The sequence below is a fragment of the Lampris incognitus genome, chromosome 14 (genome assembly GCF_029633865.1).
Source record: "Lampris incognitus isolate fLamInc1 chromosome 14, fLamInc1.hap2, whole genome shotgun sequence".
Classification (NCBI taxonomy): domain Eukaryota; kingdom Metazoa; phylum Chordata; class Actinopteri; order Lampriformes; family Lampridae; genus Lampris; species Lampris incognitus.
The window spans coordinates 17348740-17362159 of NC_079224.1; the positions used below are offsets into that span (position 1 = coordinate 17348740).

At 44.6% G+C, this 13420-nt stretch overlaps 1 protein-coding gene across 1 annotated transcript; it reads left to right on the forward strand.

Annotated features, from left to right (window-relative positions):
• The first annotated feature begins 11180 nt into the window (after positions 1 to 11180).
• On the forward strand, positions 11181 to 13063 carry LOC130124352 (aquaporin-1-like). The gene is made up of 4 exons (XM_056293808.1): positions 11181 to 11543; positions 12357 to 12515; positions 12702 to 12782; positions 12887 to 13063. The coding sequence occupies exons 1-4, from the start codon at positions 11181 to 11183 to the stop codon at positions 13061 to 13063; spliced, it is 780 nt and encodes a 259-aa protein (XP_056149783.1).
• Positions 13064 to 13420: the final 357 nt, after the last annotated feature.

Sequence of the window (13420 nt, forward strand, 5' to 3'; positions counted from 1 at the left end):
AAGACACCAGTGACCCCTGTTTCCATCCAAGGGGTCAGTGTGGTCACTGTGGAATACTACAAGCACCTGGGGTGTATATAGACAAAAAACTGGACTGGGCTAAGAACACTGATGCCCTCTAAAAGAAGGGACAGAGCTGTCTGTACTTTTTGAGGAGGCTGAGGTCCGTCAACATCTGCCAGACAATGCTCGGGTGTGGTATGAGTCTGTGGTGGCCAGTGCTCTCCTGTTTACTGCTGTGTGTTGGGGCAGCAGGTTGAGGGTAGCAGGTGCAAACAGGCTCAATAAATTGATCCGCAAAGCTGGTGACATTGTGGGGGTGGAATTTGATTCTCTGATGGTGATTTATGAGAGGAGGATGCTGTTGAAGTTTTTGTGCCATCATGGACAATGTCTTCCACCCACTCCATGACGTGCTGGTCGGGCACAGGAGTACTTTTAGTAATAGACTCATTCTGCCAAAATGCACTACAGAGCACCAGAGCAGGTCATTCCTGCCTGTGGCCATCACACTTTACAACTTCTCCCTCAGAGTGTCAGACACTCTGAGTTAATGGTCATTGGACTGACCCTTCGACTTGTTTTACCCTGTCGGGTGTCTGTTTGTGCTGTTTGTTTCGTGCTGATGGACTGGAGGCCTGTACAGGGTGTCTCCCAATGACTGCTGGGATAGGCTCCAGCATCCTAGCAACCGAATGGATAAGCAGTTTGGATAATGAAGGAATGAATGAATGAATGTGAGGTTTATGAAGTGTGTGTGTGTGTGGTGTGTGTGTGTGTGTGGTGGGGGGGGGGTCTTAGGTCTGGTCAACTTCTGGACTATTTTATAAATGTCGTATGGCTATGATTTAAAAACAAAGGTGGCTGGATGAATTTTGATAATAATAATAATACATTTTATTTGTGGGTGCCTTTCAGAACACTCAAGGACACCTCACAGAACAGTAAAAAGCAAGCAGTACTGTATCAGACAGCATAAAATCAAAACAAAGCAGGGCAGACAATAAAAAGTTAATACAACAGATAAGTATAAAATCATCATCTGCACAAAACTCAATAAAGCATGTATCAGACTGAATATGCCAGTTTGAAAAGGTGCGTTTTGAGATGGGATTTGAAGGTTGAAAAAGAGTCAATGTTGTGAATTTCTTGTAGGAGAGAGCTCCATAGGCAGGGGGCAGAATGACTGAAGGCTCTAGTCCCCATGGTAGTCAAGCGGGCCGATGGTGTAGTGAGTTGGAGAACAGAAGAGGATCTGAGAGTGCGGGAGGGCGTGTGGATATGAAGGAGTTCGGAACGATACCAAGGAGCTGGGTTATTAAGGGCCTTAAAAGTGAGGAGCAGGATCTTGAAGTCAATACAGTATTTAACAGGGAGCCAATGGAGTTGCTGAAGAACAGGAGTGATATGATCTATGGAAGGAGTTCTGGTAATGATACGGGCAGCTGAATTCTGGACCAATTGAAGTTTATGAAGACACTTGAGGGGAAGACCATAGAGGATAGAATTACAGTAGTCAGTATGGGATGTAACCAGGGTGTGAGTGAGTATGGCTGTGCTTTTAGGTGTAAGTGACGGGAGAAGACGATTAACATTGCGGAGGTGGAAGTATGCAGACCGAGTAACATTGTTGATGTGAGCTGTGATTAAATGTTGTGAGTGACAGACCAGGAATTCGATTAGGATCATGAAAGCTATCCATTTGTCTCTCTTAAGGTTTGTCATGGTCATATTTGATGACCTTTGGGAACCATTGGAGGACCTAAGAGCTTCCAAGTTCCGCAGTGTCCTGGCAGACTCCGCCACTGATGTGAGCATCTGTGACGTTGAGGGAGTTTATGTCAGGATCCAGAGAGATGGGGAGCCAAAGAATGTGTTCTTGGCAGGAGAAGAACTCCACCATGCCACCGCTTTCTGACACTGTGCAGCTGTTAATGCCGGTAAGTTAAGTTTTAAACTCACTTAAAGAAACATTTGTTGATGAAATTTTGTTGTTTCATAAATAGATGTTTGATCGTAGTTAAAAAAAATGGACATAATTAACTTGTCATTCTGTAAACAGTATTTCAGAAAGTTGGCCTCCCAGAGTGGAAGCAGAAGTTAGTCGGCTTCGAATCCAGTGGAGCCTCAGTGATGGTCGGGAGGTGTGGGGGTCTCTATTCTGGGAAGAAGTCCCCCACTGGCAGCCATGGATGCCATAAACAGCGATGACAGTGTTACTGCACTAATTAATTTGAATTAATATATGTTTAACTCAGTAATGTTTTATTGCCTATACTAATTTACCTTTCTCTTCATACGGGTGACTGAGTTCATCAAAGGCCTCTACAAACAGTACCAGTATTCGCCCAAAGCCTGGAGCGAGCTCAAAGTGCTAAATGGGGTCCTACAGTATAAGATCAGGAAGCTGACCAATCTCGGGGAACAAGGCGGCTCCCGCATATGGAGAGAGCTCTTCAGACCCTCACAACGGACTATGCTGTAGTGTTGGCACATATGGAGAACACCATTGAAACCAGACAAGTCATTGTTGTGGCAAACAGTCACCTATTTTTCAATTTGCATTTGCATTACTGAGTTGTATTCTCATTATTGAACAACTGTGATGTGTGTGCCTTTTTCCCGATCGGCCAGTGCAGACATGATCAGCAGAGCCAAGCAGTGTGTCCAGATCTTGAAGGACTACAGCCACCTCTTGTTTATGGTCCTGATACAGGATATCCTAAAAGTTTTGAGTTGGTCAGTTTTTTTTCTCTCTATTGTTTTGAGTGGATAGTATTGTGTAGAGTTAGTATTAGTGACATTGTTATTCTTTGCAGTCTAAGTCTGAAGTTTCAGGAGGACAATATTACACTCCCCAACGCCTTGTGGCCTTTGAGACTGATCACAAGCATGCACTCAGCAGTTGGAGAGAACCTTAAGGGCTTTCTTCAGGACTCCGCAGAGGTCCAGTTCCATGCAGTGCAGCTCCAGAGCTTTAGCCAGGAGAGCAGGGATAGATTTGACAAGTAGCAAATGGAAAAAGAGAAAATAAGACCATTTGTTGATATAGTTCAATTAGCCTGTTGTTCATAAAAGGGTTCACTCAATCGTGTTCACTGCGTGCCATGTTTTAATTGCACATTGTCCCTGCCTTTAAAACAAGCTATTTAAAATTACATTTTATGTTGATAGATTTGAAAAGCCAACTCCTTGATGCAGTCATCAAAAGCATGAGGAGCCGTTTCAAGGACCTGGAGAGTGACAAGATTCTCCAGGAAGCTGCGAGTTTGTTGGACCCAATGGAGTGGTCCGTAGAGGGGACAGACCTGGCCAGTTACGGAGCAGACCATCTCCGTCTCATCACAGACCACTTTGCTGACATACTGGGTAGGATGGGCTATGATAGGGATCAGGCAAGGCACCAGGAGTGGCCAAGCGCAAAAGTGGTGATCAAAACGCTGCCCCAGGTCCAATAAAGCAAGATATGGGCAGACTTTTTAACAGCCCCCGATAGGCTGCAGAGCTTCCCCAACCTGCTGATGAGGTTGAGCTGATCCTCGTGCTCCCACTATCCACTGCTGCCTGTGAACACAGTGCCATGAAGCACACTGGCGGAGCAACCTTTCAGTCGAAGTAATGTGGAAACTGCTATACATTAGCATTGAGGGGCCAGCAGTTGCCAATTTTGATGCAGAGCGTGTTGTACAAAGATGGCTGTCAGTAGGGCAGAGAGCACATTGGTTTACTTAAGATTTGTATTTGTATGGTTTCATTAGGTTTTTAGATGCGAAGCATCTGCTACAGCCTGTTCTTTCACTCACTCACTCACTCACACATGGTTAAGCTCACTCATTTAATCACTCACAGTTAATTAGTCCATCTCTGGAGAGAAGGACAGATGGATGGATGGGGGATGGCTTATACCATTTTTGATATGCAAGAATGTTTGTTGCTACACATCTATGACACACTGTGTCCTTGTTATGTTTCATTTAAATAAAGATTAAACATGACAATTAACTATAGTCTTTGTTGTTATTTAATAACTGCTAATAAATAAAACAATTTGTGTAGGGGCATGTAAAAATTAACTCCAGGCAAGTAGATTTCTGACCCACTTGCCCGATATTAACGTTGAACCCTGGTATGTATCTTCGAATCATATATATATATATATAAATATACAGGGTGAGTGCTGGTGGTGATATTGGGTGTGTGAGCTAGCAAAGCTAGTATACCCTTCTATAGTTCCCACTGCAGCAACAACAACATAACATCTGAGATACCAAGTTAGAGCAACGACACTATACACCTTGTTATAGCAAGTGCTCTATAACAACACTATAGAGAAGTATAAGAATGGCCTGATTACAAAAAACTCTCTCTCTCTCTCACTCACACACACACACACACACACACACCACTTGACTTTTTTTCTCTGTACATATTAGCACATGCCATTTTTAACAAGAACAACATATGCAAGAGTGATGGGATGATATGCTCCATAATAGAACAGAATGCAGAATCATGTAGCCTACAATGTCAGAAGAGGGCTCACTTAAGGATGCACGACACAACGTGTCCCAACTGAAACGACTGCCAATAAATACTGCAACTGTTTTGATCACAACTGTTTTGCAACACATTCTGTTAAACATGTCCCGAATAAAACAATTTGGTCAGCACGGCAAAAATAACTGGCATTATAGAAGAGAGACAAGCAATATGTAGACAGGAAAGCTAAACGTGTCTAATGGTCTTTTAAGAGTTCTACAGGCTTGGGCCTACCTTATTTGAAGAGAAGCTCACATCTACGACCTTTCTGGGATGCAAACAGGTTAATCACCACGTCATTGAAGTCTGGTGATTTTTGGATGAAGTCCCGCTCAATAGACAGCATAGCCAGGGCGTTCAGCCCATCCTGTCCCATAGTACTTCGGAGGAATGATTTGATCTTCTTAAGTGCACTGAAACACCTCTCTGACTCTGCAGATGACATTGGGGTTGTGATGGCTATTTGTGTTCATTTCAATGTTTCAGAAAAAGTGCTCTGAATATTGTTCTCAGATTGTTCCCTGAGCACAATCACGCACTGGCTTAAAACATACCACATCGGTTGTCTCATCAGTTTGCACAGCTACAAATGGTCAAGTCAAGTCAATTTTCTTTGTGTAGCCCAATATCACAAATTAAAAATTTTGCCTCAAGAGGCTTTACAGCAACACAACATCCTGTCAGACCCTCGCATCGGATAAGGAACAACTCCCTAAAAAAACCCTTAACAGGGGGAAAAAAATAGTGGGAAACCTGAAGGAAAGCAACAGAGGAAGGATCTCTCTCCCAAGATGGACAACTCACTCACATGGATGTTAAGCCTCACAATGGCTGCTGTGCCTGCGATATTTAATCAGGCAATTTTTGTCCACAAACAGCTAAAATACAATCAAGCAACTCATGTTGGCTTGTCTTAGACATGTGCTTGGCAACCTGTGTGTTTGACAGGTAATCGGCTAACTGGCTATCCAAAAAAGAGAACTAGTCAACAAGGTCCAGAAACACGCCCCACTGGAGTTAAGTTGGAGATTCATCGGACTCCCGCAGAGCTAGCTCATGTCCGCTTATCCTACTCTGGGTCGCGGGGATGCTGGAGCCTATCCCAGCAGTCATTGGGCAGCAAGTGGGGAGACACCCTGGACAGGCCGCCAGTATATTACAGGGCGCATGTGCGCGCACACGCACGCACACACACACACGCGTGCGCACACACACACACACACACACACACACCTAGGGATAATTTAGTATGGCCAATTCACCTGACCTACATGTCTTTGGACTGTGGGAGGAAACCCACGCAGACACAGGGAGAACATGCAAACCCCATGCAGAGGATGACCCGGGACAACCCCCAACGTTGGACTACACTGGGGCTCAAACCCAGGACCTGCCCGCTGCGAGGCGATCGTGCCAACCACTGTGCCACCATGCCACCCGGCAGCCAAATCAATATTAGAAAATACAATGCATATTTATGGATAGTGTTTGTGTGTGTGTGTGTGTGTGTGTGTGTGTGTGTGTGTGTGTGTGTGTGTGTGTGAGAGAGAGAAAGAGAGAGTGTGAGAGCGACAGATGGACTTGGTTAACTGAGACATACATACTCTGATGGTTTTCAGTTAGTTTTTCTCAGTTGCATACAGATGCAGTTCCTGAAACATTGTCTTCATCCTCAAAACATTTGCAAGTGCATTTCCCACAACAGTTAAAGTGTCCAGTGCAACTCCGCACTCCACCCGCAAAAGTACCCCAAACACTCTCCCAGTACATGCAGGTTTAAATCAGGGCTGCAGACATGTGAGGAACAATAATATCATGCATGTTTCATCGTCCGTTATCTTCTTATTCCCTTGAACATCTTCCCTTGATCCTATATGTCTGAACCTGCTCAGTGCGTACCTGTTTATCCTCAGGTTCTCGTCAAGCTTGACAGTATTGTTGGTATCTTTTTGTTTCTATTTCTGTTACTGTCCTTGAGCCTCTTGTGTGGCACCCAGTGAAATCAGAGGAATTCTATTGTTCACAACCGTACAGTTTCAAGCTAATGTCCACAGAGTGGTTCACATAGTCTGTTTTATTTCACAAACATTTCCTTCGACTCATTTAAGACCACATGTTGCTATGCAGTGAGAAAATTAAATTCCCAACTTTGCTGTTTGGTGGAGAAAGGCCTGAATGTATAATTAGAGGCCTTTGGTTGATGAATTCATCAACCAAAGGCTAGCTCATGTGCCCCACAAAATTTAATACAATCCACAATCAGAGATGAATGCCTGTTTTTCTTCACCAGCTCGTTGTGTGTCTGTATAGAAATGCGGTGGCCCTCATCAAGCTGACAGGCGATGTTAACTTTACCCAGCATTGATAACTTTACGCCGTTTCCAATGTGACCTGTGCTGCAGTCATGTTTCCTAATTTTGTCAGCTAAATGTTTCAAATCCACAATTCCTTGTTGGGTCCAAGCTGTGTTGCCCCCAAAAAGCAAGCATGGGGAACAGAAAAGTGAATTCTTAGGTACACTTGCCGTTAGCCAGTCCTTTCGTTGAAACCAAGTAACACGAATCTTATGATTTTGTCGTTTGTCCTTTTGTGTTATTTGAACATCGTTTGGACGATGTGTCCCCAGTCTCTTCACTTCCAATTTTTCCTCCAAAGACATTGAAGAAAATGGATGAGAAAGTAAATAATCCACCTCGATCATGCTAACGCCCACGGCCGCCATTGCCACAGTCGTTCACTTTTCTCCCTTCCCACTCTCACACAAGTAGCGCTTCGCTGTATGTGCTGTCTGTGCTGTCATTGGTCAAAAGTCAGTGGCCTGTGGGCTGATTGAATTTAGCCCAAATGATCAGCAAATCAAGGGGGCGTGCCAAGACACCTGTCACTCACGTAACACAAAAATGTGAATGGAAGCTGATGCAATTTTGTTTGGGCTGTAAAAATTAGCCCATTTAGATGTATTTTGTGTTTTTCTTGTGACTATTTAATGCTGTTGCTGTTCTTAGGTTCACCAAAATTTAAAATAATCTGTTCTAAGGTTTTTTAACAATAAGTTTCTCATCTTTATTGTAAACGATACGAAGGGCTTATTTAACCATGTTAGCCCATTTATACCAGTCCAACCGTCCCTGTATAACCTTGTTAAAAGAAACACTCAACGGTAGGGAAAGTGCTCAACAAATAAGGAGCAAAATAATCCAATGAGTCAAGTAAATTCATTATGAGACAGTACAGCCGATGATTGCTTATGGCATGAAACAGGCTTGTACTGTCTCATTAAGAATTTACTTGACTCACTGGATATATATATATTACTCAAATGACGTACAACGCTTGAAAGCCAAGGATATAATCATGGATGTATTCTTGTGCCACAAATATTACTTTATCAATTCAATTTGAAGGAATTAATGTTATTACTACTACTACTACTACCACTACTACTACTACTACTACTACTACTACTACTTTAGGCTGCTCCCATTAGGGGTCACCACAGCGGACCGTCCATTTCAATTTCTTCCTGTCTTCTGCATCTTCCTCTGTCACACCAGCCACCTGCATGTCCTCCCTCACCACATCCATAAACCTCCTCTTTGGCCTTCCTCTTTTCCTCTTCCCTGGCAGCTCCATATTCAGCATCCTTCTCCAAATATACCCAGCATCTCTCCTCCACACATGTCCAAACCATCTCAATCTTGCCTCTCTTGTTTTGTCTCCAAACCGCCCAACTTGAGCAGTCCTTCTAATATAATCATTCATAATCCTGTCCTTATTCGTCACTCCCAGTGAAAATCTTAGCATTTTCAACTCTTCCTCTTCCTCCTCCAGCTCCGCCTCCTGTCTTTTCGTCAGTGCCACTGTCTCCGAACCATATAACATAGCTGGTCTCACAACCATCTTGTAAACCTTCCCTTTAACTCTTGCTGGTACCCTTCTATTGCACATCACTCCTGAAACTCTTCTCCACCCGCTCCACCCTGTCTGCACTCTCTTCTTCACCTCTCTCCTGCACTCCTTGTTACTTTGGACAGTTGACCCCAAGTATTTAAACTCATATGCCCTCGTCACCTCCACTCCTTGCATCCTGACCATTCCATTGTCTTCCCTCTCATTCACGCATAGGTATTCCATCTTGCTCCTACTGACTTTCATTCCTCTTCTCTCCAGTGCATACCTCCACCTCTCCAGGCTCTCCTCAACCTGCACCCTACTCTCGTTACAGATCACAGTGTCATCCACGAACATCATCGTCCATGGAGACTCCTGCCGGATCTTGTCTGTCAACCATTGCAAACAAGAAAGGGCTCAGAGCCGATCCTTGATGTAATCCCACCTCCACCTTGAACCCATCTGTCATTCCAACCGCACACCTCACCATTGTCACACTTCCTCATACAATACCACACGTCTCTCGGTACCCTGTCGTATGCTCTCTCTAAATCTACAAAGACACAATGTAACTCCTTCTGATCTTCTCTATACTTCTCGATCAACATTCTCAAAGCAAACGTCGCATCTGTGGTGCTCTTTCGTGGCATGAAACCATACTGCTGCTCGCTGATCACTACCTCTCCTCTTAACCTAGCTTCTATTACTCTTTCCCATATCTTCATGATGTGGCTGATCAACTTTATACCTCTGTAGTTGCTACAGTTCTGCACATCGCCCTTGTTCTTGAAAATCGGTACCAGTATGCTTCTGCTCCGCTTGAAGGGGGGAGAATTAATGTTATTAGCGCCGTTAAAATAATAATTAAAAAAAAAACTTACTTGAGTTCCTTGACTTTGGTGCTCCATGTTGGCCAGTCAGCTAGACTCCCGCTCCTGGGTCGTGGAGGTGACGTCATTTCCCCCTCGAATTAGCCGGTGAAACGTCACCAAAGTTGGCGTCCGGGTAGCGTAGCGGTCTATTCCGCTGCTACCAACACGGGGTTCGGTGGTTCGAATCCCTGTGTTACCTTCGGCTTGGTCGGGCGTCTCTACAGACACAATTGGCCGTGTCTGCGGGTGGGAAGCCGTATGTGAAGAGTAGGGTAATTTTCCAAGTACAAAAGAAAAGAAAATACAAAAATTCCAGTGCAAAAAGCAAAAAAAAAACTTCACCAAAGTTGAACTCCACACGAAGCGAAGACGCAAATTTCTTTCCCCACCGGAAGTGAATGTTTCATTCAGCCCTGTCATAGAAAAATACGTATTTATTTAACAAGAAAAAAGGTGTAATCTTCTATTTCATAATTAATAAAAACAAAGATAACGTTATTCTATTTAAATCCCACACTGCCGTAAATTGCTTCGACATACTTCCGACAGGAAGTAGACTCATCTCCGCACGTGCGTTGAACAAATCAGGTTTCCGGTACGGCTCGGGCAATGACAGCCCCGTCGCTGGCATAGAGTGGAAGTGAACGGGAGGCGAATATTCGCCGTTATTTTCGCGCATGTGTGACCGTAGCCTTAAGACATTATTTTTTATTTTATTTAACAATTTTAAATGTACAAACAACATGACAATAACATTTTCATATTAGAAAAATAAGACCAGGTGCATACAAAGGAAAGAGGGGAAAAAACAGACGAGAGGTTGAAATAACACCAAATAAGATAAAATACATAAGTAGCCTTAAGACGGTGCCCGTTTGAGACGCCGAGATTAAAGCGAACTCGCCCGCAACGAGGAAGTGCTCGTTTCATTGGCCAACACCACACCGGACATTCTATTGGTTGGGGAATTTTGACAGGGGTGTTGTACAACCAGGAGCTATTTGAGAGCGAGGGCGGGGTTTCGCGGGAAAGCGTTACGAAACATGAACGTGAAATCCACAAGTCATGTTCTCAAATTGAAAGATCACGTTCTTGGTTAAAGATAAGAAAGAGTCAGGGTCCGCGGTGGTGTAGCGGTCTAAGCATCGGCTCTGTGTCGATGCAGTTGCCCACTGGGGACTGGGGTTCGCGCCCCGGTCTGGTCAGATCCGACTATGGCCGGACTCGACGAAGCAGCGATCATTGGCAACGCTGTCTTCGGGAGGGGGGCGGAGTCGGCTTGTGTTCGTCACGTGAATGCGTCTCTGTGTGTGTCGGAAAAACAGTGGTTCGGCTTGGAGTCGCCTTGTCACGAAAGTGGCGAGGCGGTCTCCTTCGAGACTGCCGGCCGGAGAGATACAGTTGGCGAACGCATACAGTGGGAGGGTGGGTGTTTGAATTAAAATAGGGATCGATTGGCCACTAAATTGGGAGAAAAAAGGGAAAAATCAGAAATAAATTTATAAAAAAAAAAGATAAGAAAGAGTCACCATATAATTTAATTCCGATTTCGACGAATGTTCAGTTCGTTCACCAGCCGGATATGATATTTACCGTTTCCGATTTGTCTTGAACGCAGCATGAGCATGGCACCCCCCCCCCCCCATTGAGGATCTCTCAGCTGTTTCTAATCAAGCTTGATATTTTAAAGCCACATATCTGATGCAAGACGGCAACCTCACTCACATTGGCTTAAGTGTTTTGACAGTGGTTGAGAAATTCTGTGGAAGCCTGTGTCTCAGACATGGTTTACCACTAGAATGCTGCCCAGGGACTGTGCGTTGTGAGTTTTGTGCGTGTGTGCTAGTTTATAGCTGACGGCAGTTAAACAAACAAGCCATGGCAGAGGTTAAAACGTGGGCATTTTGGAGGGCAGTTTTGGCTGAGTTCTTGGGCATGACTATGTTTCTCTTCATTGGCATCTCAGCTGCCATAGGAGATCAATATACGTCTTACCCTGACCACGAGGTGAAGGTGGCATTGACATTTGCCCTGGTCATTGCTACGTTGGTTCAGTGCATAGGTTCTACAAGTGGCGCTCACCTTAACCCTGCCATCACTCTCGGGCTACTGGTCAGCTGCCAGATCAGTGTCCTCAGAGCCTTCTTCTACATCGTTGCTCAGATGTTGGGAGCCGTGGCCGGCAGCAGCATTGTGTATGGTATCCGGCCAGAAACCGTACATTCCCTCGGCGTTAACAAGGTGAGGCACAGTCCATGTGAGTGTGGTTTACGGGAAAATGCTGCAACACTTCTGTTGTGCTGCAGCATTTCCTCGTAGTGTTCTTTCTCTAGAACTGAATCATTAGGCGTATGCTTGAAGCGTTTCTCGTTCTCCTGGGAGGTAGTGCTCATTATCTAAAGTGTCCTGATCTTATTTTCAAGTTTTATTTTTTGTTTTTTAATAGTTTTTGTTTTTTTAAGGTTGTACTGTTCTCCACAGTAATTTTGTTGAGTGGCAAATTGGGCAATTTATCAAATGCTGTAAACACGGTGTACCACACCTCCAAACAGCATTGTGGCGTGGACAAATAATGGGCTTCTCAGCCATCCTTTCAGAGTTAACCAGCAAGCTTTTAATGACCGTAAGCCAAAGCCAGTCATAACAGACAAATTAGTGTTTATCAACTCTTCTTGGCCACAGAACCAATCTAAACCTATTTGCCTACTCTTTACGCTTATGGTGGGAAATGGCATGCTGTCTAATACAACTTCTCTCATAACGTCCCCATCACCTTCCACCACATCCCCGCTATCTGTAACACATATGCCCGTTTTTAACATGTTCAATATCCCAAAACATTAACACTTCAGTTGCATCGTGGGTCATATGCAAATGAACCCCCCTGACTTCGAGCAGGAACACTCCAGTAGAATTCGCCACAGTATATTACCTGACTTTTTTTTTTCTTTACAACGTGTACTCTGCCTGTGTATTGCATTAATCTAAACTGACGTACTTGGGGATGCGGGACATTAAAGGTACGGTTCCTGTTTGTTTTCATTTCCATGATAGCTGAATGGAATCAGCCCGGGTCAAGGTTTCGCCATCGAGTTCCTGCTCACGCTCCAGCTCATCCTGTGCGTTATGGCAGTCACGGATAAAAGGCGTAACGTGCCGGGTTTTGCACCTCTGGCAATTGGATTGTCGGTAGGGGTGGGAAATCTCACAGGGGTGAGTAAATCAATGTCCCGTCTTTCCTCTTTAATCTGGTAAGTGGTTCATCTGTCTTTTGTCTGAGGCCTAATAACAATGCCTTGGCATGACGTCGGCCTCGCCCCCCTTCTCGTTTGCGTGTGATCACCTATTGCTGACGTACAGACAGATATAAGTGGTCTTTTCCTCCGACATTGTTTACAGATCAGCTACACAGGATGTGGAATCAACCCAGCTCGATCATTCGGGCCTGCGCTTATCCAGGAATCGTTTGATGATCACTGGGTAATGAGAAGTGGCGGCCGTTTATGTTCACTTCACGCTGCAACAGAGAATACAGGTTCGTTTTTCCCCCAGTTGTAAATTTTGTTTTTTTTTGTCCCCCCCAGGTGTATTGGGCTGCACCGATGAGTGCCGCTGTGATGGCGGCTCTTCTCTATGACTACGTGCTGCTACCCCGGCGTGAGCCGCTTGGTGTGCGGGCCAAAGTGCTGTGCTGCGGCGGCGCGGACACGGAGGCTGAGGCGCAAGAGCCTCTTCTGGAGGGTTGCAGAGATGTAGAGTAGTCTTAAAAAAAAAAAAAACTTTAGCCGTTCAGAGGGGGAAGAAAAAATCATACTAACTCTAGTACAAGTTCATCTATCACTACGTTGTCGAAATAAACTTTTTTTTTTCTTAAGTGGTTTTTTTTTCATGCCAATATTGAGCCGAATTTCTGGCAAAACGTTAACTTGACTGTTCCCATCTCTCCTCATCCCACAAACTTCTTCACTTAATCATCTTAACAAATTTGATTGAATTAAACCTTGTGCCTCGGCAGGCTGTTGCCGCAGAATTTGCCGGTACTATGCATTTTATGGCACCGTTTAGCGGCCTGGGTTTAATGGCTTTCAGGAATTAAAGGTGGCAAGCCAGGGACGAGG

Excerpts from the sequence above, each read along its gene's own strand:
- LOC130124352 (XM_056293808.1), top strand. The coding sequence starts at position 11,181 with ATGGCAGAGGTTAAAACGTGGGCATTTTGGAGGGCAGTTTTGGCTGAG. Across the intron at positions 11,544-12,356 it reads ATTCCCTCGGCGTTAACAAG|CTGAATGGAATCAGCCCGGG; the intron begins GTGAGGCACAGT and ends TTTCCATGATAG. Across the intron at positions 12,516-12,701 it reads GGGTGGGAAATCTCACAGGG|ATCAGCTACACAGGATGTGG; the intron begins GTGAGTAAATCA and ends CATTGTTTACAG.